Source organism: Oryctolagus cuniculus, chromosome 2 (assembly GCF_964237555.1).
Source record: "Oryctolagus cuniculus chromosome 2, mOryCun1.1, whole genome shotgun sequence".
NCBI lineage: Eukaryota > Metazoa > Chordata > Mammalia > Lagomorpha > Leporidae > Oryctolagus > Oryctolagus cuniculus.
Genome location: NC_091433.1, coordinates 35,653,314 through 35,674,761, shown reverse-complemented (window position 1 = coordinate 35,674,761; position 21,448 = coordinate 35,653,314). Strand labels below are relative to the sequence as shown.

At 41.2% G+C, this 21,448-nt stretch overlaps 1 protein-coding gene across 1 annotated transcript in view; it reads right to left on the bottom strand.

Moving 5' to 3' along the window:
- Positions 1-21,448, bottom strand: part of SLC30A9 (solute carrier family 30 member 9) — a 75,808-nt gene that overhangs the window by 25,874 nt on the left and 28,486 nt on the right. The window contains exons 5-11 of the mRNA XM_002709279.5: positions 18,909-19,001; positions 18,343-18,425; positions 14,876-14,934; positions 11,182-11,249; positions 8,266-8,368; positions 4,533-4,588; positions 525-660 (exon numbers count right to left, since the gene is read on the bottom strand). Coding sequence (XP_002709325.3) covers positions 525-660; positions 4,533-4,588; positions 8,266-8,368; positions 11,182-11,249; positions 14,876-14,934; positions 18,343-18,425; positions 18,909-19,001 — 598 coding nt within the window. The remainder of the gene's footprint in view (positions 1-524; positions 661-4,532; positions 4,589-8,265; positions 8,369-11,181; positions 11,250-14,875; positions 14,935-18,342; positions 18,426-18,908; positions 19,002-21,448) is intronic.

Genomic DNA, 21,448 nt, shown 5'->3' with positions numbered 1-21,448 from the left:
ACCTACAGAAATCCTCTTGGTAAACAGCCCTGAGTCATATGGATTTAGATCACATCCAATCAGGTTTTTTTAAAACATATTTATTTATTTTGAAAGGCAGAGTTACAGAGAGGAAGAGAGAGAGAGAGAGAAAGAGAGGTCTTCCATCTGCTGGTTCACTCCCCAATTGGCTGCAATGGCCAGAGATGTGCCGATCTAAAGCCAGGATCCTGGAGCCACTTGGGCCATCTTCTACTGCTTTCCCAGGCCATAGCAGAGAGCTGGATAGGAAGTGGAGCAGCCAGGACCTGAACCGGCGCCCATATGGGATGCTGGCACTGCAGGCGACAGCTCTATCCACTATGCCACAGTGCTAGCCCCTCCAATCAGGTTTCAAAAAACACAACTACAGGTACACAACCCTGTATCAGTCAAAAAGGTATATGTTATTCTTGTTCTTTAACACCAACGTGACCAAGGTATTCTGCTATACTGAATTACTATGTCACATTACTTCAAAACAGCAAATAAAAAGAAAGGATTACCCATAAAAGAGATTCTATTGGTTGAGGATGAAGCAATCCCATGACTCCATGGTACCAAGATAATCCTGCTCCCATCATGAAAATACCAACACCACTAATCAGTGAAGAAATGTAGCGCATATTGGAAAATCCATACCTGAAAAAGAAAAAAAATACTTTGCAAAAATACAAATGGTTTCCTTTCAAAATATATAAATAGGTCCATGAAAAACAAAAATTCTAAAGATTATCAGGATGTTATAAGCTTATATATTTAAGTAAAATATAAGTGCCCAACTCTAATCAGAAAAGCAACATATAAAGTGGGGAAAAAGTGACAAGATTTTCAAAAATATATATATTTTTACATAAAATATAATTTAATTCTTTTCTATTCCCCTTTCCTTATACTTATTTTTTATTTAACAGAGTTATAGTATTATGTACTGCAGATGCAGTAAAATTATTCTCTTGTAAATGCATTCAGATTTTAATGAATAAAGTAACATTTAAAATTGCCTTGTAATGAAACATCTAATTGAATATTTTGGTCTTTTGTGCAACCAGTCTATGATTTATATACCTATAATTTGATGCTGGATACTGAATGGCTTAGCACATATAATTTACTACTGAATCAGAATAATTTGACAAACAGCAACTGTCAAATATTACTATTACTACGACTACCTTTGATTTTCTGGGTGTATTCATGGATAGTTTTTTTTTTTGTTTTTTTTTAAAGATTTAGTTATTTATTTGAAAGGCAGAGTTATAGAGGCAGAGGCAGAGAGAGAGAGAGGTCTTCAATCTGCTGGCTCACTCCCCAAATGGTCACAACGGCCAAAGCTGGGCCAATTCGAAGCCAGGAGCCAGAAGCCAGAAGCTTCCTCCAGGTCTCCCATGTGGGTGCAGGGGCCCAAGGACTTGGGCCATCCTCCGCTGCTTTCCCAGGCCATAGCAGAGAGCTGATAGAGAAGCAGAGCAATTGGGACTTGAACTGGTGCCCATACAGGATGCTGGCACTGCAGGCACTGGCTTTACCTGCTTCATCACAGCACTAATTTTTAAAATTTCAATTATTTTTCAAACATCTTTAGTCACTAGGTGCATTATTTGGTATTACTGTAAGTACCAATATAGTACTGAGTATTTAGCAAGTCCAAACATGTGACATATTAAAGGAGAGAAAAAAATCACTCATTCATAAGATTATTTCCTGGGAAATTTATTCTAAACTCAAGCTGTATGGCATCGTTTTGGCAGATGCAAATTTAAATGACAATTCTTAAAGTTGTTCTATAAATTATTTTTTACAAAGATGTAATCTTACCATAGGGAATTCTCAGTTTACAGATGTGACAATTTTTCCCTGTTTTATTAAGAAAAAATTACTTTCCTCTACAGTTTACCTCCAAAGTAGTATAGGATATGAATTTAACTTAAAGAAAATTAAGATCTAAATTAAATGGCATTAGTTTCATTTTAGATGCCTTCAGATTTAAAAGCTGTTTTTGAAAATTCCCAGCTCCTGATACCAGATTTCTGCCACTGTAGACCCTGGGAAGCCACAGTAATAGCTCAAGTAATTGAGTTCCTATCCCCCACATGGGAGACTTGGACTGCTTCAGCCCCAGCCTATCCTCAGTCATTGTGGGCATTTAGGGAATGAAGAGGCAGACATGAAGGCTGGTTCTCTATCTCTCTCTCTCTCTCTCTGCTCTTGCATGTGCTCCCTCTTTTTCTTCTCTCTCTCTTGCTCTCCTGCTCTATGTATCTCAAATAACTAAAAGACAAAAAAGAAAAAAAAATTGCTTTGACAGGCAGAGTTAGACAGTGAGAGAGAGACAGAGAGAAAGGTCTTCCTTCCGTTGATTCACCCCTACCCCCCAAATGGCTGCTATGGCTGGCACGCTGCACCAATCCGAAGCCAGGAGCCAGGTGTTTTCTCCTAGTCTCCCACGAGGGTGTAGGAGCCCAAGCACTTGAACCATCCTCTACTGCCTTCCCGGGCCACAACAGAGAGCTGGACTGGAAGAGGACCAACCAGAATAGAACCGGTGCCCCAACTGGGACTAGAACCTGGAGTGCCGGCGCCACAGGCGGAGGATTAGTCTAGTGAGCCATGGTGCCGGCTGAGAAAATTTTTTTAAAAAATATGTCCATCATGGGAGAGGGAGCAGGAGATGGGAGGGAAGTTATGGGGGGGGAGGGAGCCATTGTAATCCATAAGTTGTACTTTGGAATTTTATATTTATTAAATAAAAGTTAAAAAAAAAAAATGCCGGCGCCGCGGCTCACTAGGCTAATCCTCTGCCTTGCGGCGCCGGCACACCGGGTTCTAGTCCTGGTCGGGGCGCCGGATTCTGTCCCGATTGCCCCTCTTCCACACCAGCTCTCTGCTGTGGCCTGGGAGTGCAGTGGAGGATGGCCCAAGTGCTTGGGCCCTGCACCCCATGGGAGACCAGGATAAGTACCTAGCTCCTGGCTTCGGATTAGCACGGTGCGCCGGCCACAGTGCGCCAGCTGTGGCAGCCATTGGAGGGTGAACCAACGGCAAAGGAAGACCTTTCTCTCTGTCTCTCTGTCTCTCTCTCACTGTCCACTCTGCCTGTCAAAAAATAAATAAATAAATAAAAGATGTCCATCAGGACAGAAAATTCTATTGGGCAGCACTAAAGTAGATTACTGAAAATACCTTGAGAAGAAATCTTCAAAAATGAATTTTAAGAATTTTACTCTGCTTTCAAATCACTGGTATATAAAAGCAGTACAAGATGGCCCAAGTCTTTGGGCCCCTGCACCCACGTGGGAGACCTGGAAGAAACTCCTGGCTCCTAGCTTCAGATTGGTGCAGCTCTGGCCTTTGTGGCCAACTGAGGAGTGAACCAGCAGATGGAAGACCTCTCTCTCTGTCTCTACCTCTCTCTGTAATTCATATAAATAATAAAAGAAATCTTAAAAAAAAAAGACTAGAGAACGAGCTGTGCTCTATACTAACTTACTGACAGTTAAAGAGTATTCAGGGTATACCACTATTTATAAGAAAACAGCAGTACCTTGCGTTCAAGTAGAGAAAGGCATGTGTAGAGCTCAAGATAGACTTCTTTATAAAAAATAAAGGTGCATTTTTGCCTTAAGATTCATCAAATTTGGGACAGATGCTGTGCCCACATCCCACGGACTGCCGGTACAAGTCCCAACTGCTCTGCTTCTGATCCAGCTCCCTTCTAACATGCCTGGGAAGCAGCAGATAATGCCTCAAGATCTTGAGTTCCTGCAACCCATGTAGGCAACCCAGCTGGAGTTCCTGGCTCCGGCTTCAGCCAGGCTCAACCCTAGCTGTTGTAGCCATTTGGGGAAAAAGCTAGCAGATGGATGATCACCCTCTCTCTCACTCTGTGCGTGTGTATGTGTGTTTCTGTCACTCTGCTCTTTAAAAAAATTAAAGATTCATGAAATCTATTACTGAAGCCAGTCAAAAAAATGATGCCTGTGAAATTCAAATATTTTGCATGGTTTAGTAGATGCAACAGAAAAAATATCAAATATTTGAAATAAATTTTAAAAAATTCTAAAAATAATACTCATCTTAAAAATAAATAATTTTGAGGTAATACCAGAATACTATTTCTAAATCACAACAGTAAGATTAAAATAAGTGCATATTTAATAGACATTATCACTAAAACTTTAGACTGAGTAGCTATTGGTCTAAATCAGGAAATATATTTCCTTGTGCCAAAATAAAATAGAATTCAAAGATCAAAATATGTGCTTTATTATTAATTACCAAAATTGGAGAAGACAAAGACTCCGTCCTATGTTACAAAGCATAAAAATAATTTAAATTCCTTTTCCAAATTATACCTTGAATTTGCTTTGACACATTTTAGATTCGACAGTGGAAGAAATGATCACATCTTTACCAAACTGCAAGCACAAAACTTGCAGGAAATTCCCAAAATACATTTGCTTTCATTTAAATGTCCAAAACAAATGAAAACAAAATAAAGGCAGTGTCCTTACGGGTGTGAAGGATCTGGTGTCTGTACTGACTTACTGATGCCCAATGCTAGTAAACCCTATGGAGAAGAAAAAGGTAAACCATTAGCAAGATGAAGAGTACAACAGAGTAAAACAACCTGGAGAGCACAAGCTGACAATGGGTAAAGACCCGGGAGGCATGTACAAAAAGTTCATGGAAAATGCTAATATTTAGAAACTGATGGCTTCAATAGTTTTTGAACTACAATAAACATTTTAATTCCATTTTCCATGTAGCATAACCTCACAAACCTGTCCAATGGCCCAGCTATTTTAATTTCTAATATTTACCTTAAAAAATAAAGATGAATCCAAAGTTCAAAACATCATTGTATATAAAGATCAAAAACATGAAGGTAATCTGAAAATACCTCACTGGGGAATCTCAAAAAAATGATAAACCATAATTTAGTTCTATAGCAGCTTAGAAAAATAGGGTTGGGATAGGGCTTTCTACACTGACGTGGAAAACTTCTTAGACAAACCATGAAGTAGAAGGGGGAAGAAAAGCCAGTTAGGAACAGGATGTACAGTACAGAACAACAAAAGCACAGGCCAAGGTGTACAAGAGCACCAATCTCACTATGTTTATGCCTCCGAGGAGAGAAGCAGAGTTGGAGTGGTCTTTACCTAACATATGAGTTTACCAATGAAGATTTAGTCAGTGTCCACTTGAATGTATCCAGCCTGCTGTGATTCTCAGAATTATTGAGCTTACTGCTCCCTGGAAGTTCTTGGCTCCGACTCATAACCACAGCCCATAAGTCTGTAACTTAACATTCAACAAAGACTCAACGCAAGGAAACTCCTACCTAGACAGCTACAGTTGCTGTCTGTCATGCTCCTTCTTCTATAGATCTCTGCCTTGTAATATCTAGCCCGTTAAGACTTCCTGAACTCTGACTTGTCTTCTCAACTCAATCAGCTCCCACTCTGCTCCACAATCCAGAATGTGCTTCCAGATCAGAAGTCAGTGAGATCAGAGTTCAAATAGTTACTCCTATCTCTCAGTCCCCATAGTCTTATGCTGCCACTGTCTGATGTTAGAAAACTATTGTTTTGGGGCCGGCGCTGTGGTGCACCAGGTTAACGCCCTGGCCTGAAGCGCCGGCATCCCATATGGGCACAGGTTCAAGTCCCAGCTGTTCCTCTTTTGATCCAGCTCTCTGCTATGGCCTGGGGAAGCAGTGGAGGATGGCCCAAGTGCTTGGGCCCCTGCACCTGCATGGGAGACCCGGAAGAAGCTCCTGGTTCCTGGCTCGTGGCTTCAGATCGGCGCAGCTCAGGCCATTGCAGCCATCTGGGGAGTGAATCAGCAGATGGAAGAACTCTCTCTCTGTCTCTACCTCTCTGTGTAACTCTTTCAAATAAATAAAATAAATCTTTAAAAAAAAGGAAAACTATTGTTTCATATATTTTGTTTAGTTTTCCAGCAAAAGACTAAATTCAGTCCCTCTTATGCCATCACGGCTGAAAATAGAAGTTCTACACATAATATTCTGCAACTTGATTTTTGTACCTTATTTATCATGGTTATTATTCCACATCAGTTTAGTTACCCATCAAATTCATTTACATTCCTGAATAGTATTTCAAGGTACAGACCTTTAAAATTATCTTCAGTGTTTTACATAACAGCTAACGTAGAAATTAATAGCTGTATGTGTATCTCCTTGCCCATATGTCCAAATATTTCTGCATTTCCATTTTCCTATGTTCAGATAAGCTTTCAGGAAAACAAGCTTATGTGTTATATATCTCGCCCTAGCCCCTCTCCTCCCACCCCATATGACAACTGCTAAATTATCATATAGACAGTTGTTGCTAAGTTATTTAATATAAAAATTCAACTCCAGAGAAAGGTTGTTAGTACTAATGGCAAATATTTGTCTTCTTTCCTTACTTTTACAGAGGGTCTTAATCCATTTGCCAATGAGTTAAATAAGTTTCCAGGTTTAATTTTTAGTTAATACTGTTCTTGTTCCTGATCATTTTAATGCTGTCTTAAATACCCTAATCTGTGTCTTTCACTGTAAGTTCTTCTAAACCTGTTCCTACACAACAGGAGTATAAATAAGTAAACACGAAAAAGTATTCCTTTAATACACTACCTCTTCAAACTGGGAAAGGATACCCAAGTACAAATTTGTATTGTAGTCTTTAAGAAGGCTTAGGTTTCTAGAATTCACAACTGGGGACTAAGAGGATTTAAAAGGTATTTTAATTTTTTAAAAATTTCAGTTCATTTGCAAATTCAAGGAAAGTAATTCAAACTACTAATTTAATATGGAAGTATTTTCATTAATCACATGAATATTTTATATCTTTATTCAAAAAATTAAATTTACTTGTTCTTGTAATCATTAATAAGTTATATTAAAGACAAAATTTCTACTCAATTTAAAAGTCTTGGGGCCAGCGGTGTGGCACAGCAGGTAAAGCCACTGTCTGCAGCGCTGGCATCCCATATGGGTACCAGTTCAAGCGCTGGCTACTCCCGATCCAGCTCCCTACTAATGCATCTGGGAAAACAGTGGAAGATGGCCCAAGTTCTTGGGCCCCTGCACCCATGTGGGAGACCCGGAAGAAGCTCCTGGCTCCTGGCTTCAGATAGGCCAGCTCTGGCAGTTGTGGCCATTTGGGGAGTGAACCAGCAAATGGAAGATCTCTCTCTCTCCCCCTCTTTTCCCACCCCCTCCCCCCCATTACTCTGCCTTTCAAATAAACAAATAAATTTCCCGTATAAAAAATCTGTTCCAAGGCCGGCGCCGCGGCTCAATAGGCTAATCCTCCACCTGCGGCAACGGCACACCGGGTTCTAGTCCCGGTTGGGGCGCCGGTTTCTGTCCAGGTTACCCCTCTTCCAGGCCAGCTCTCTGCTGTGGCCCAGGAGTGCAGTAGAGGATGGCCCAGGTGCTTGGGCCCTGCACCCCATGGGAGACCAGGAAAAGCACCTGGCTCCTGGCTTCGGATTGGCCCAGCGCCGGCTGCAGCACGCCAGCCGCAGCGCGCCAGCTGTAGTGGCCATTTGGGGGGTGAACCAACGGAAAGGAAGACCTTTCTCTCTCTCTCTCTCTCTCTCTCTCTCTCACTGTCTAACTCTGTCAAAAAAAAAAAAAAAAGAAAAAGGAAAAAAAAGTAAGCATATACTGCCCATCCCATCATAGGAAGTTCTAAAGATTAATATCCTACTTTAAAATATCTGATCATACTTAAAAGTACTTTATCATTCAAAAGTAAAGTTCAATTCTTTTCGACAAGCTAACTACAACAATCACTGTTTTTAAGCAGATCAGCTTTTAGACTAAAGCCTAAGAGAAAACTGTTTAAAAATTATTTAACTCGGTGCTGTGTTGTAGCAGGTAAAGCTGCCGCCTGCAGTGCCAGCATTCCATATGGGCGCCAGTTTGAATCCCAGCTGCTCCACTTCCGACCCAGCTCTCTGCTACGGCCTGGGAAAGCAGCTGAAGATGGTCCAAGTCCTTGGGCCCCTGCACCCACATGGGAGACCAAGAAGAAGCTCCTGACTCCTGGCTTCGGATCAGCTCAGTTCCAGGCATTGTGGCCATTTGGGGAGTGAACCAGTGGATGGAAAACCTTTCTCTCTCTCTTTTTCTTTCTCTCTCTCTCTCTGCCTCTGTCTCTCTGTAACTCTGCCCTTCAAATAAATAAATAAATCTTTAAAAAAATTTAGAAAAAATACTTTTATCCTCACCTGATTACAAGTATCAGATAATGAATGTATAGCTTCTGAGAACATACTTGCTGACCCCGTATAAATCCAGGCAAGAAACTTAAAGAAGCAGTTTAATCCATTTCTAGGAGAGAAAAAGAAAATAATTAAGCATAGGTTTGGATTAAAAATTTCTACTAAAAGATTATTTAATTGACTTATATACTACATTCTGTTGAAAGTAATTTAAGAAGAATCCTTAACCTTTAAAGACCTTGAATTTAGGCAACAAAAGTGCAAAGTACAAAGATTATGGTGCCATTAAGAACTCAAACGAAGAGGCATGCTTTATGTAAGCAAACTACATAAGTACAATTTGAGAACTAATGAGGAAACAGGGTGCTCTGTATTTGGACATAATAAAATTAAAAAGAGAAATTCTGTACTTTAGGTGGAAGAGAGGATCTGCACTTGACACTGTGCAGCAGGACAATGTCACAGGCGAGACTTCAGTGAGGGTCTATTACTCACACAGACGGATGCCAGGGTGAAGGCAAAAGTCTGAGCAAGCAGTCTCAGGTCATCCTAGAAGACCTAGATGCTGAAGTAAACATGGTTGGCTCTGGGCGAGCTCGCTGCTCAGATTTCAACAGTAATGACGATTTATCATAGGCACTGTACTAGTCACTACCATGTTTTACTACGACTCCTATCACAGGGAATCTATACATCTCCAACTGCTTCCAACTACCCTTGTCCCTGCCTCTCTACTTCAGACAGTCTTGAAAAATATATCTATTCTTGCTGTTTCAGTCTTCCTCACTGTATGATGACTTCAATTCATGTTTCCCCCTTTCAAATACCCTCTTAGATTGTTCTTACCAATACTATCAACCATTCCTTGCACTTAAATTCCTGGAAACAATGAAGCATTTTCCTTAACCTCTCAGAAGCATTTGCATTTTTTCCCTTCAAACCCGTCTTTCCTTGGCTTCGTGGCTTTCCTCCTGTCTCCTCTGCAGGACTTTTTTCCTCTACTCAGTCCTTACATTTAGCAGGGTGTTTGTGGCTATTTTCTTTTTTCCTAAAGGCTTTTTCTTTCTCATAGTATATACACATTCCCTAAGTGATCTTAACTGTTCAATGACTTTAATTATCATCTATATACTAATAATTCTTGACACTAAATCTCTATCTTAGGTCACCCTCCTGAGTTTCAGATCGATATATGTTAATAATACACATCGACTTATTAAATAGATATTACTACCAGGTACCATGCTAAGCAGTTTATTTATATTCCTCTGGTAAGGGAAACTGTAATGACTACCTCTGTTTTCCTGGCAAAAGAACTAATCCTTATGGCCATCTCTACCAGGGAGCCTACAGACACCTCAAACTCAAACATGAACTCATCATTTTCTCTGCTCCCTCTCTACAATGCTTCTCTCACTAAATGGTACAATAACTTTCCAATTGTCCAAGTCAGAAACCTGGGCCCACCTTTTTCCATACCTTCTAAACACTTCTGGAACATGTCCATGTCTCTCCAAGTGTACCACCACAATCCTAATTAATATATCATCATCCTTCCCTTGTCTGCATTATTGTAAGTGCGTTCCTCTAGCTTAGTAACCCTTTAATCCTTAAAGAATTATGTATCGAATTTTATATTTCCAGATCCTAACACAGTATCTGACACATTTTTAGATACTGTTTTCTTAAAATTTTTACTTATTTGAGAGGCAGAGACAAAGCTCCAACCTGCTGGTTCATTCCCCAAATACAGCAGCTGAGGCAGGCACAGGAAGCCAGAATGCAATCCAGTCTCCCATATGGGTGAGAAACCCAATTATGTAAGTCATCACTGCTGCCTCCCAGGGTCTGCATTAGTAGGAAGCTGGAACCAGGAGCCAGAGCCAGGAATTGGACCCAGGTCTAACTGGGATGTGGATACCATAATCAGTGTCTTAACCACTAGCTAAATACCTGAACTATATATACCTTCTTGTATTTTAAAATATATTAATCAGCAAAACAAATAACAGACAAAACAATAGGAATCAAGAAAACAGAAAGAAAATGAAAGAGGTACAATATCAACTATGTTCTTCCAGGGTAAGTGGGAGAAAAATAAGCACAAAAATATTCTTCAGTAGCTATAACTCAAGCTGTTTTAGTTACTTGAAAAACAACCTTGGTCAAAGTAACTTCTGATCTAGCTCCCTGCTAATGCCTTAGGAATGCAGCAAAAGATGGCCCAAGTGCTTGGACCCCTGCACCCATGTGAGAGAACCAGAAGACTCTCCAGGCTCCTGGCTTCAGCCATTTGGGGAGTGAACCAGCAGATGGAAGATCTCTCTCGCGCGCGCTCTCTCTCTGTTACTCTTTCAAATAAAATTTTTAAAAAAATAAAATCTTAAAAACTTTTTTTGGAAAAAAAGAGAGAGAGAGAGTGAGAGCGAGAGCACTCTTTCAAATACTGGTTCATTCAACAGGCAAGACTGGACCAGGCCAAAACCAGGAGCCAGGAACTCTATCCAGGTCTCTCTTCTGGGTGGCAGGAACTCAAGTACTTGAGTTATTATCCACTGCCTCCCCAGACACATTAGTAGGAAGCTAGACAGGAAATGGAGTCACAGGGACTCAGAACAGCTTTCTGATGCTCCAGGCGGTGGTCTAACCCATTGTGCCAGAACACCTGCCCCTGGTAGCAAATATTCTTAGATCCAAACTACATTAAAAATACACAGAGCACAAGCACGGGTGTCTATATGGACTCATACTTCTCTCCCACCCCTTTTATTAAAACTAATGAAGACTTTTTCAACTTCCTTGTAAAACAATATAAACTTCTAACTCTGAGCCAGCTACCAAGTAATGAACTTACATATTCAAAGAATATACACATTAAAAAGAACACACTGCCATTTAAAGGGCTTGTTTTTCAGTACTTACATGCAAATGGCAACCATCACCACTTTTCCTGGTCCCTTAAAGAACACTGATGCTGTTCCAGAGCGTGGCTGTAAAAAACAACAAAAAAAGAATCTTCCAAAATTTCCCAGAAAAGCACCACAACAGGAGCCCTGACAAACCCGAAAATTCCTCCTCTGTCAAAACCTCAGAACAACTAATATTTCACTGAGTGAAATATTTTTCTCCAAAATTTTCTTTTAAAAAGTGTGAAGATGGAAATTGAAAACACATTTGGATCATTTTCCAGACCTTATTTTGTTACCTTGTAATTCATGACCTTGATACTTTTTTTTTTTTTTTTTTACAGGTAGAGTGGATAGTGAGAGAGAGAGACAGAGAGAAAGGTCTTCCTTTGCCCTTGGTTCACCCTCCAATGGCCGCCATGGCCAGCATGCTGTGGCCGGTGCACCGCACTGATCCAAAGGCAGGAACCAGGTGCTTATCCTGGTCTCCCATGGGGTGCAGGGTCCAAGGACTTGGCCATCCTCCACTGCACTCCCTGGCCACAGCACAGAACTGGCCTGGAAGAGGGGCAACCGGGACAGAATCCGGTGCCCCGACCGGGACTAGAACCCGGTGTGCCAGCACTGCAGGCGGAGGATTAGCTTATTGAGCTGCAGCGCTGGCCAACCTTGATACTTTTAAAAAGGATCCAAGTCTGCTACCTAAGAAACCATTTTAATAAAATGATAAAAACATATTGAACCGAACAAAATCTATATACTCAAAAATTTTTTCATTTCTTGAGCAACATATTCACTTTTTAAAAAGGAACAACCAAAGCCAACAAGTTTGCTGTTCTATTTAACTCCTGACTGCTCTCTGCAGATGAATAACCAAACACAAAAATAATGCATTTGTTTGGCAGAAGTGATCAAAACAAAGGTAATAAAACAACCAGAGAAACATATTCAGGGAAAATATTTTTCTCGAGTTAAATTTTCTTTTGTTGTTTCTTGAATATCTACTTCTTTATGGATTTTCTTTCCTCTCCCTGGAATGCTACTACCTTCCACCAAAATCTGCCCAATTTTTATCAATCTTCTTTCATATCTGGCTAAATGTCAGCATTTTTTGATCATCCACACAGAAATACTCACCATGCAACAAATTTACTACTGCATCCTACATTTCTATTAAAGTATTTTTTCATCTTTTGTTCAGGAAATACTTAAAATACAAGTACTATATAGCCTTCTGGTACTGTTTTAGATGCTGGGGCGGGGACAACAGTAAACAAGATAGGGTCCCCACCTGCATAGTTTTTACCCTCCAGTACAAGACAAAGAATACATCCATAAACAATAAAGGAAATAAAACAGCACTAAGAGAGACACTAATGTGGTGGAGAACAGAGGACGTGGTAGGAGTTACTTTTATTTTAGTCAGAAGAATCAGGGAGATTAATCATGAGAAGGAAGCAAACAGAAAAGAGTGTGGAATAATGTTTAAGGCAGAGCATGTACCAAGTGAAGCTTGGTGTGGACAAAAGACAAAGACAAGCCTGAAGCTAAGGCATAGAGAGCAAGGAAAATGGAAGGAACTGAGGACAGAGAAGTAGAAAGAAGCCATATCCTACAAGAGTTTGTAGACTATACCAGGAAGTTTGAATTTTATTCTAATGTCAGAAAGAAGCACTGGATGATTTTAATTAGAAACCTGACATCATCTGATTGATTTATGTTTTTGAAAGGTACAGTTTACAATGTAGACAAAAAGCAAAAGGTGGAGAGATCAGTTAGAAGGGTACACTAGATAGAAGCTGATTAGACTAAGGTTTCAATAAGGTACATGGAGAGAAGCAGTCACACTAGGAATCTATTTACAGAAAATACCAATGAGACTTGCTAATGGATTTGAAGTACAGAAAGGGTCCGTAACTAATTTCTAATACTTGGAGGTTGAATAAAGGAGAGCCCTCTGCAAAGGAGAGAGAGGAGGAGGAATTAACAAAGAGTTTTGTTTCAAAACTAGAAAAGATTATCTCACACCCCCTGAGAACAAGGTGTTCCAAGAAGGAGGAACACAAGGTGGTGGGCCCTTGAATACTTCTTTCTACCTTCTCTAATTTCCATGAAGAGGATTCAGCCTTCACCTCCATACTGCTGCCTCTTACACAAAGATTTCCTCTCCTTCTACTGGTCTTAATAGGCTAAGTTTAATGAGGTAGGTAAACAGTAGGTTTAAGAGAGAATCCTTTGGAAATTTATATTTACTAAATAAAAGTTAAAAAAAAAATAAAAAAGAAAGAATCCTTAGATCTCTATTTTAGGATTTGGTATTCATTCTCTAGTCTGTTCTCCCATGGTTCTGTACCTAGGCAAAGTGCATAAGACAGCACTGCCTCCCAGGGTATGTATTGTCAAGTGCTGGAGACAAGTATCAAATCTAGGTCTATCGATGTGGGATGGGGTGTCTTAACTGCTAGCCCAAACATTCACTTTGGGATTAACTTCTTTTTTTTTTTTTTGGACAGGCACAGTTAGAAGAGAGACAGAGAGAAAGGTCTTCCTTCCATTGGTTCACCCCCCAAAAGGCTGCCACGCTGATCGGAAGCCAGGAGCCAGGTGCTTCTTCCCGGTCTCCCATGAGGGTGCAGGGCCCAAGCACTTGGGCCATCCTCCACTGCCTTCCCGGGCCACAGCAGAGAGCTGGACTGGAAGAGCAGCAACTGGGAAAGAACCGGTACCCCAACCGGGACTAGAACCCGAGGTGCTGGTGCCGCAGGTGGAGGATTAGCCTAGTGAGCCGCAGCACCGGCCGGGATTAACTTCTTAATAGAAGAGCCCTTCTAGTCAAGTTTAAATGGATGGAAAGGCAACTCTACATAGCTTGCTTAGCATGTTGGAAGTGCTGGTGAGCCATTTCAGTGGAGTGGTGATCATGAATGCCCAACCAGACAAAGATCAGGAGAGAAAAGGTTGTGAGATGATAAGGATAAACTTTCTATATGTGTCCTGATATTAACTTCCTTCTAGTAACAAGAAAAGCAGAGCATTCTGGTATACATGTGAATAAGTTAATAAGTTTGATGATGAAAGATGATGTTATTTTTACAAATTACTTTACATATATTTTTTGCATGGAGTATGAAGCAATGTCAACAGCCAAGGAGTGAATAGTGAGGCTCTAAGAATTTGGTAAGAGAGAGGATAATGTTACAGTAACATTTCAAATAGTGGGAGAGTGAGTATACTATGTAAATTCAGTAAAGCAAACAATATTGAGTGTCTATTCATTTTGTACAATCACATAATAAAGAAAAGACAATTCAAACAACTGTGTAAAGTTTATTGGTACAAGCAGAGAGTTGGCAGCATGAATATTAAATCAGAGTTAGAAGTAGCAATAGAGAGTAAAAAGAAAATTCAGGGTATACATGAGCGAGAAATCCTACTAAAACTTTAGAAAATAAAGTCTTCTTCATCTATGGCTACATGCTTAAGGTTCATACATGGTTACAATTTAAAGAAAATTTACTCCCATTTTTAAAATTTGAAGAAAATCAGAAATGAATAGACTATAATTCAGTAAATTCCAGTGTGCTCAAGAAAATCGAATTAAGATCACAGACATGCTAGAATTCATAATAGATTAATATCAAGATTTTACTAATATATGAGGGTTCTACAGTAGTCAAATTCATACACACTTATTATAAAGATTTCTTTACCTTGGTATTTCCCAAGAAATCTCGATATTCTCTTAATATTTTTTGGTTTCTAAATAGCCCTATAAGAATTACAAAATTAATTTAGTTAATACATATTCTTAACTAGTCACAGTTTAGACTAACACAGTTATTCTCTTAAATACTATGTTAATTTTTTAACAAATATTTATTTATTTTACTTGAAAGTCAGAGTTACACAGAGAGGAGAGGCAGAGAGACAGAGGTCTTCCATTCCACTGGTTCACTCTCCAATTGGCCGCAATGGCCGGAGCTGTGCCTATCCGAAGCCAGGAGCCTGGAGCTTCTTCCGGGTCTCCCACGTGGGTGCAGGGACCCAAGGGCTTGGGCCATCTTCTATTGATTTCCCAGGCCATAGCAGAGAGCTGGATAGGAAGTAGAGCAGCCAAACTTGAACTGGCACCCATATGGGATGCCAGCACTGCAGGTGGCGGCTTTACCCGCTACGCCACAGCCCCAGCCCTAAAACACCAAGTTAAATATGCTCTGCTAGCTCCCAGCAATCATATCAAATTATAGGAAATATAGACTTGCAACCCCATTAAAGAATGGGCAAGGGATTTCAATAGACATTTCTCCAAAGATATGCAAATAGGAAACACATGAAAAGATGCCTAACATCATAACTGTCAAAAAATACAAATAAAAACCACAATGAGGTATTACCTCACACCATTAGGGTGGCTACTACTAAGAAAAGGGGGGGGGGGGAAGGCCGGCGCCGTGGCTCAATAGGCTAATCCTCCACCTTGCGGCGCCGGCACACCGGGTTCTAGTCCCGGTTGGGGCGCCGGATTCTGTCCCGGTTGCCCCTCTTCCAGGCCAGCTCTCTGCTATGGCCAGGGAGTGCAGTGGAGGATGGCCCAGGTGCTTGGGCCCTGCACCCCATGGGAGACCAGGAGGAAATACCTGGCTCCTGGCTTCCATAGCGGCCATTGGAGGGTGAACCAACGGAAGGAAGACCTTTCTCTCTGTCTCTCTCTCACTGTCCACTCTGCCTGTCAAAAAAAAAAAGGGGGGGGGGGGATGCAGTGGTGTAGCAGGTAAAGCTGTTGCTTGCAGTGCCAGTTTCCCATATTTCACTGGTTCAAGTCCTGGCTATTCCACTTCCGATCCAGCTATCTGCTATGGCCTGGGAAAGCAGCAGAAGATGGTCCAAGTCCTTGGGCCCCTGCACCTGTGTGGGAGACCCAGGAGAAGCTTCTGGCTCCTGGCTTTGAATCAGCACAGCTCTGGCCATTGCAGCCATCTGGGGAGTGAACCCAGTGGATGGAAGACATCTCCTCTCTCTCTCTGCCTCTACCTCTCTGTAACTCTATCTTTCAAATAAACAAATCATTAAAAACAAAAAAGAACAAGTGTTGGCAAGGATGTGAAGAACCCTTGTGTATTGTTTATAGGAACATAAAATGGTGCAATCATTTTACAAAATATACAAAACAAGATGGAGATACTTTAAAACATTAAAAATGGAATTACCATATAATCTAGTAATCACATGTATCCAAAAGAATAGAAAATAGGGCCTTGAAGAGTTATTTGCACACTTTGCTCACAGTAGCACTATTACGATAGTCAAGAGGAGAAACAACCCAAACATCCACTGATGGATAAATGAATAAAGAAAACGTGGAAGATACAAACAATGGAATATTATCTGGCCTTAAAAAGGAAAGAAATTATCTCACATGCTACAAGATGCAATAATCTTGCAGATAATTTGCTAAGTGAAATAATCCAGTGAAATAATGGATGATTCTTCTTAGGAGTTATCTGAAGTACTCAAATTCATAGAAAAAAAGCAAAATGGTTGTTGCCAGAGGTTAAGGTGAGGGGAAAAGAGTCAGTGGTTATTTAATGGGTATAGATTCAATTTTGCAAGACAAAAAGGCTCTGAAAATCTACTTCACAACAATGTGAATATACTTAACACTTTTGAACTATACATTAAAAAATAGTTAAGATGGTAAATTGTCTTATATGTAGTTTTTATCAAATAAAAAAAGGAGGTGGGGGTATCTGGACTTGCACTGAGGTACAGTCAATTTGGTAAGATTCTTTTCTCAATATCAGTTATCAAAAAACGAGTTACTGGGGCCAGCGCTATGGCACGGCGGGTTAACACCCTGGCCTGAAGCACTGGCATCCCATATGGGTGCTGGTTCAAGACCCAGCTGCTCCACTTCCGATCCAGCTCTCTGCCATGGCCTGGGAAAGCAGTAGAAGATGGCCCAAATCCTTGGGGCCCCGCACCTGTGTGGGAAACTGGAAGAAGCTTCTGGCTCTGGGGAGTGAACCATAGGATGGAAGACCTCTCTCTTTCTCCCTGCCTCTTTCTGTGTAACTCTGACTTTCAAAAAAATAAATAAATCTTTAACAAAAAATGAGTTATTTAAACCCATTATGAAAACAAATTTTTCATTTTTTTTTAAATTTCTTTTATTTATTTGAAAGGCAGAGTTACAGAGACAGGGAGATGGAAAAGGAGAGAGACAGAGAGAGAGAGAGATCTTCTATCTGCTGATTCACACCCCAAATGGCCACAATGGTCAGGGTAGGAACAGACCAAAGCCAGGAGCCAGGAGCATCTTCCAGGTCTCCCACAGGGATAGCAGGGGCCCAAGGACCTGAGCCATCTCCCCCAGCTTTCCCAGACACATTAGGAAGGAGCTGGATTAGAAGTGGAGCAGCTGGGTATTGAACCAGTGCCCATATCGAATGCCAGCATTGAAGGCAACAGCTTAATCCATTATACCACAAAGCTGGTCCCAAATTCTTCATTTTTAAAAACACAAGAGGTACAGATATTTGGCACAGTGATTAAGCTACTGCATGGGAAACCTGCATCCCATACTGAAGTTTTTGGGTTCAAGTTCCAAGCTTTATCCTCAATTCTAGTTTCTTGCTAATGCATACCCAGAGAAACAGCAGATGATGGGTTAGTATCTGGGTCCCTGTATCCATGCAGGAAACCCAGATTAAGTGTCTGACTCCTGGCTTCAGTCTGGTCCACCCCAGCTATTGTAGGCATTTGGAGAGTAAATCTATGGCTGGGAAGTAGAATAGCCAGGACTCAAAACCACCAAGCAAAGTTTATGGTTCATATTAGGTTAAAGTGGTAGCTGAATTAATAGACTTTTCTGTAAAAAAGCAGTTACTGTCCCTTCTATCATTTTCATATGTTTTAATAGTCATATATCTTATACAAACTACAACCTGTAGCTTCTCTTCCTCTCATCTTTAAAAAAAAAATGCTACGGGGAAAAAAATAAAGCATCCTGTCTTTTGTGAAATAACTGAATCGCAGTACAGGAACTGGTATTTGCTGTAACCAACAGGGCCAAGGCTGAGAGGTGTGCAAGCACCACAGAGTACATAGTTGCCACAGGCACAGTTCTTACCTACGAGTCACTTCTCAATTAACTAAATTTTAAATTGAATATACTTACGTTCTCTATATTCTATTTCTGCTTCCTTACGTAGCTTTTTTTCTCTGGCAAGAGCTTCAGGGCTTCCCCAAACTTCCAAAGATCTGTGCATACACATGTGGTCAGCAGCAATGCACACTTTCAATGACTTTAACATAATCATATTCAAAATCTACATATGAACTATATATGAGAATTTTATAATAAAGTATAAGTCCCTTTTGGAAAAATATAGAGCACTTGAGCAACTTTTCTAAATCAAATCTAAAAATATGAGTAAATTCAACAGCAAATTTTCTTATAAATTACAATATGTGTTTAGTTTACAGGTAACTTCCAGGTAAACAAATTTGCAAATACAAAAACATTGTTTTTAAAATATTCTATCTTGGGCTTGGTCTTTCTTACTACTAGCCCTTCTGTTTGTTTGGAGTCTTTTTCTTCTTCTTTTTTAAATAAAACTTCACTCTACTCTCAAAAAAAAAAAAAAGCCAATTCTATCTGAAAAAGTCTGAATCTGTCTAAAATTTATTCATATAAATCCTATATTTGGTTTGTACTTTTATTCTACAAGACTATGTTCTTACTTTGCCTCCACATCTGATCTCAAGTACACAGTAAAGGATTCGGTATCTTCATGGGGACTTCGTCGTCTGATTTTTCGAAGCTGTTCTAGATCACTGGAGAAAGACACATGTTTAATTTATTCAAACAAAGTGTATATGGTTTGTGAGCTTAAAAAGATTACTAAGGGCAGATAAAAGCAACTATGTAGAGTCTCATCTTAAAAGAATACAGATCTGTATAGCTTTTAAAGATCAATTCAAAGATGGCATTTTACATAAAAATATTATCTAGACTCTACTTCTCAATAAATAAATACATAAAATCTTTAAAAAATAAAAATCTGGGGTTCAGAGCTGTGCTGCAGCTGGTTAAGCTGCCATCTGCAATGACAGCTTCCTATACAGGCACCAGTTCAAGTCCCAGCTGCTCCACTTCCAATCCAGCTCCCTGCTAATGTGCCTAGGAAAGCAGCAAAGGATGATCCACATGCTTGGGCCCCTGCACCAACAAAGGAGACCTGGATGAAGCTCCTGGTTCCTAGCTTCATCCTGGCCCAGTCCTGGCTGTTGTGGCCATCAGGGGAATGAACCAGAGGATGGAAGAATTATCTCACTATCGCTCTCACTATCTCTCCCCCTCTCTCTCCCTCCCTCCCTCTCTCTCTCTCTCTCTCTCACGCCCACTCTAGCTCTAGCTCTAACCCTGCCTTTCAAATAAAAAAAATAGCCCCCTTTTTATTTTTAAGACTTATTTATTTATTTGACAAGTAGAGTTACAGACTGTGATAGAGACAGAGAGAAAGGTCTTCCATCCAATGGTTCACCCCCAAAATGGCCACAATGGCTGAAGCTGCGCTGATCTGAAGCCTGGAGCCATACGCTTCCTCCTGGTCTCCCATGCAGGTGCAGGGACCCAACAAGCACTTGGGCCATCCTCCACTGCTTTCCCGGGCCACGGCAGAGAGCTGGACTGGAAGAGGAGCAACGGGGACTAGAATCCGGTGCCCATATGGGATGCCGGCACTGCAGGTGGAGGACTAAGCTAATGCATCACAGTGCCAGCCCCTAAAATAGCCTTTTAAAAATAAATTAAAAATTAGAAACCTGGAGACCATAACATGTCAATTAAATTCTAGAAATTAAACCTATATTTTCAAGAAATTGACAGCTATTACATGTCAGTTAAAAAGTTTAGATGAGGGGCCAGTGCCGTGGCTCACTTGGTTAATCCTCTGCCTGCGGTGCCAGCATCCCATATGGGCACCGGGTTCTAGTCCTTGTTGCTCCTCTTCCAGTCCAGCTCTCTGCTATGGCCTGGGAAGGTGGTGGAGAGTGGCCCAAGTGCTAGGGCACCTGAACCCATGTCAGAGACCAGGAAGAAGTACCTGGCTCCTGGCTTCGGATCGGTGTAGCTCCGGCCGTGGTGGCCATTTGGGGGGTGAACCAATGGAAGGAAGACCTTTCTCTGTCTCTCTCTCTCTCTCTCTTTCACTGTCTAACTCTATCTGTCAAATAAAAAAAAAAAAATTAAAAAGTTTAGATGAGAGGCCAGTGCTGTGGCACAGGAGGATAAGCCTCCTCCACCTACAGCATCAACATCCCATGTGGGCGCTGGTTCAAGTTCTGGCTACTCCACTTCTGATCCAGCTCCCTGCTAAAATACCCAGGAAAGCAATGGAAGACGGCCCAAGTGCCTGGGCCCATGCACCTATGTGGGGAACCCAGAAGAAGCTCATAGCTCTTGGCTTTGAATCAGCCCAGCTCTGGCCATTGCGGCCATTTACTTGGGGGAGTGAATCAGCAGATGGAAGAACTCTCTCTGTGTCTCTCCCTCTGTCTATAACTCTGCCTCTCAAATAAATAAAGAAATATTTTTTAGCCGGCGCCGTGGCTCAATAGGCTAATCCTCCACCTTGCGGCGCCGGCACACCGGGTTCTAGTCCCGGTTGGGGCGCCGGATTCTGTCCCGGTTGCCCCTCTTCCAGGCCAGCTCTCTGCTATGGCCAGGGAGTGCAGTGGAGGATGGCCCAGGTGCTTGGGCCCTGCACCCCATGGGAGACCAGGAAAAGCACCTGGATCCTGGCTCCTGCCATCGGATCAGCGCGGTGCGCCGGCTGCAGCGGCGGCCATTGGAGGGTGAACCAACGGCAAAGGAAGACCTTTCTCTCTCTTTCTCTCTCTCTCTCACTGTCCACTCTGCCTGTCAAAAAAAAAAAAAAAAAAAATATTTTTTAAAAAAAGTTTGGACAAAATATCAAAAGCTATGTAAAACTAGCTCCCTCTCTGTCACTGATTCGCTCAATGGACTAAGTCAAATCATTAATGTCTTTTAATCTGTTTCCTGGCCTAGAATATACAGACAGCAATACCTGATCCACTTAATTCACAAAATTCTTTTTTTTTTTTTTAAATTTTTTTTATTTGACAGGTAGAAGGAGAGAGACAGAGAGAAAGGTCTTCCTTCCGTTGGTTCACTCCCCAAATGGCCTCCACGGCCGGCACTGCGCCAATCTGAAGCCAGGAGCCAGGTGCTTCCTCCTGGTCTCCCATGCGGGTGCAGG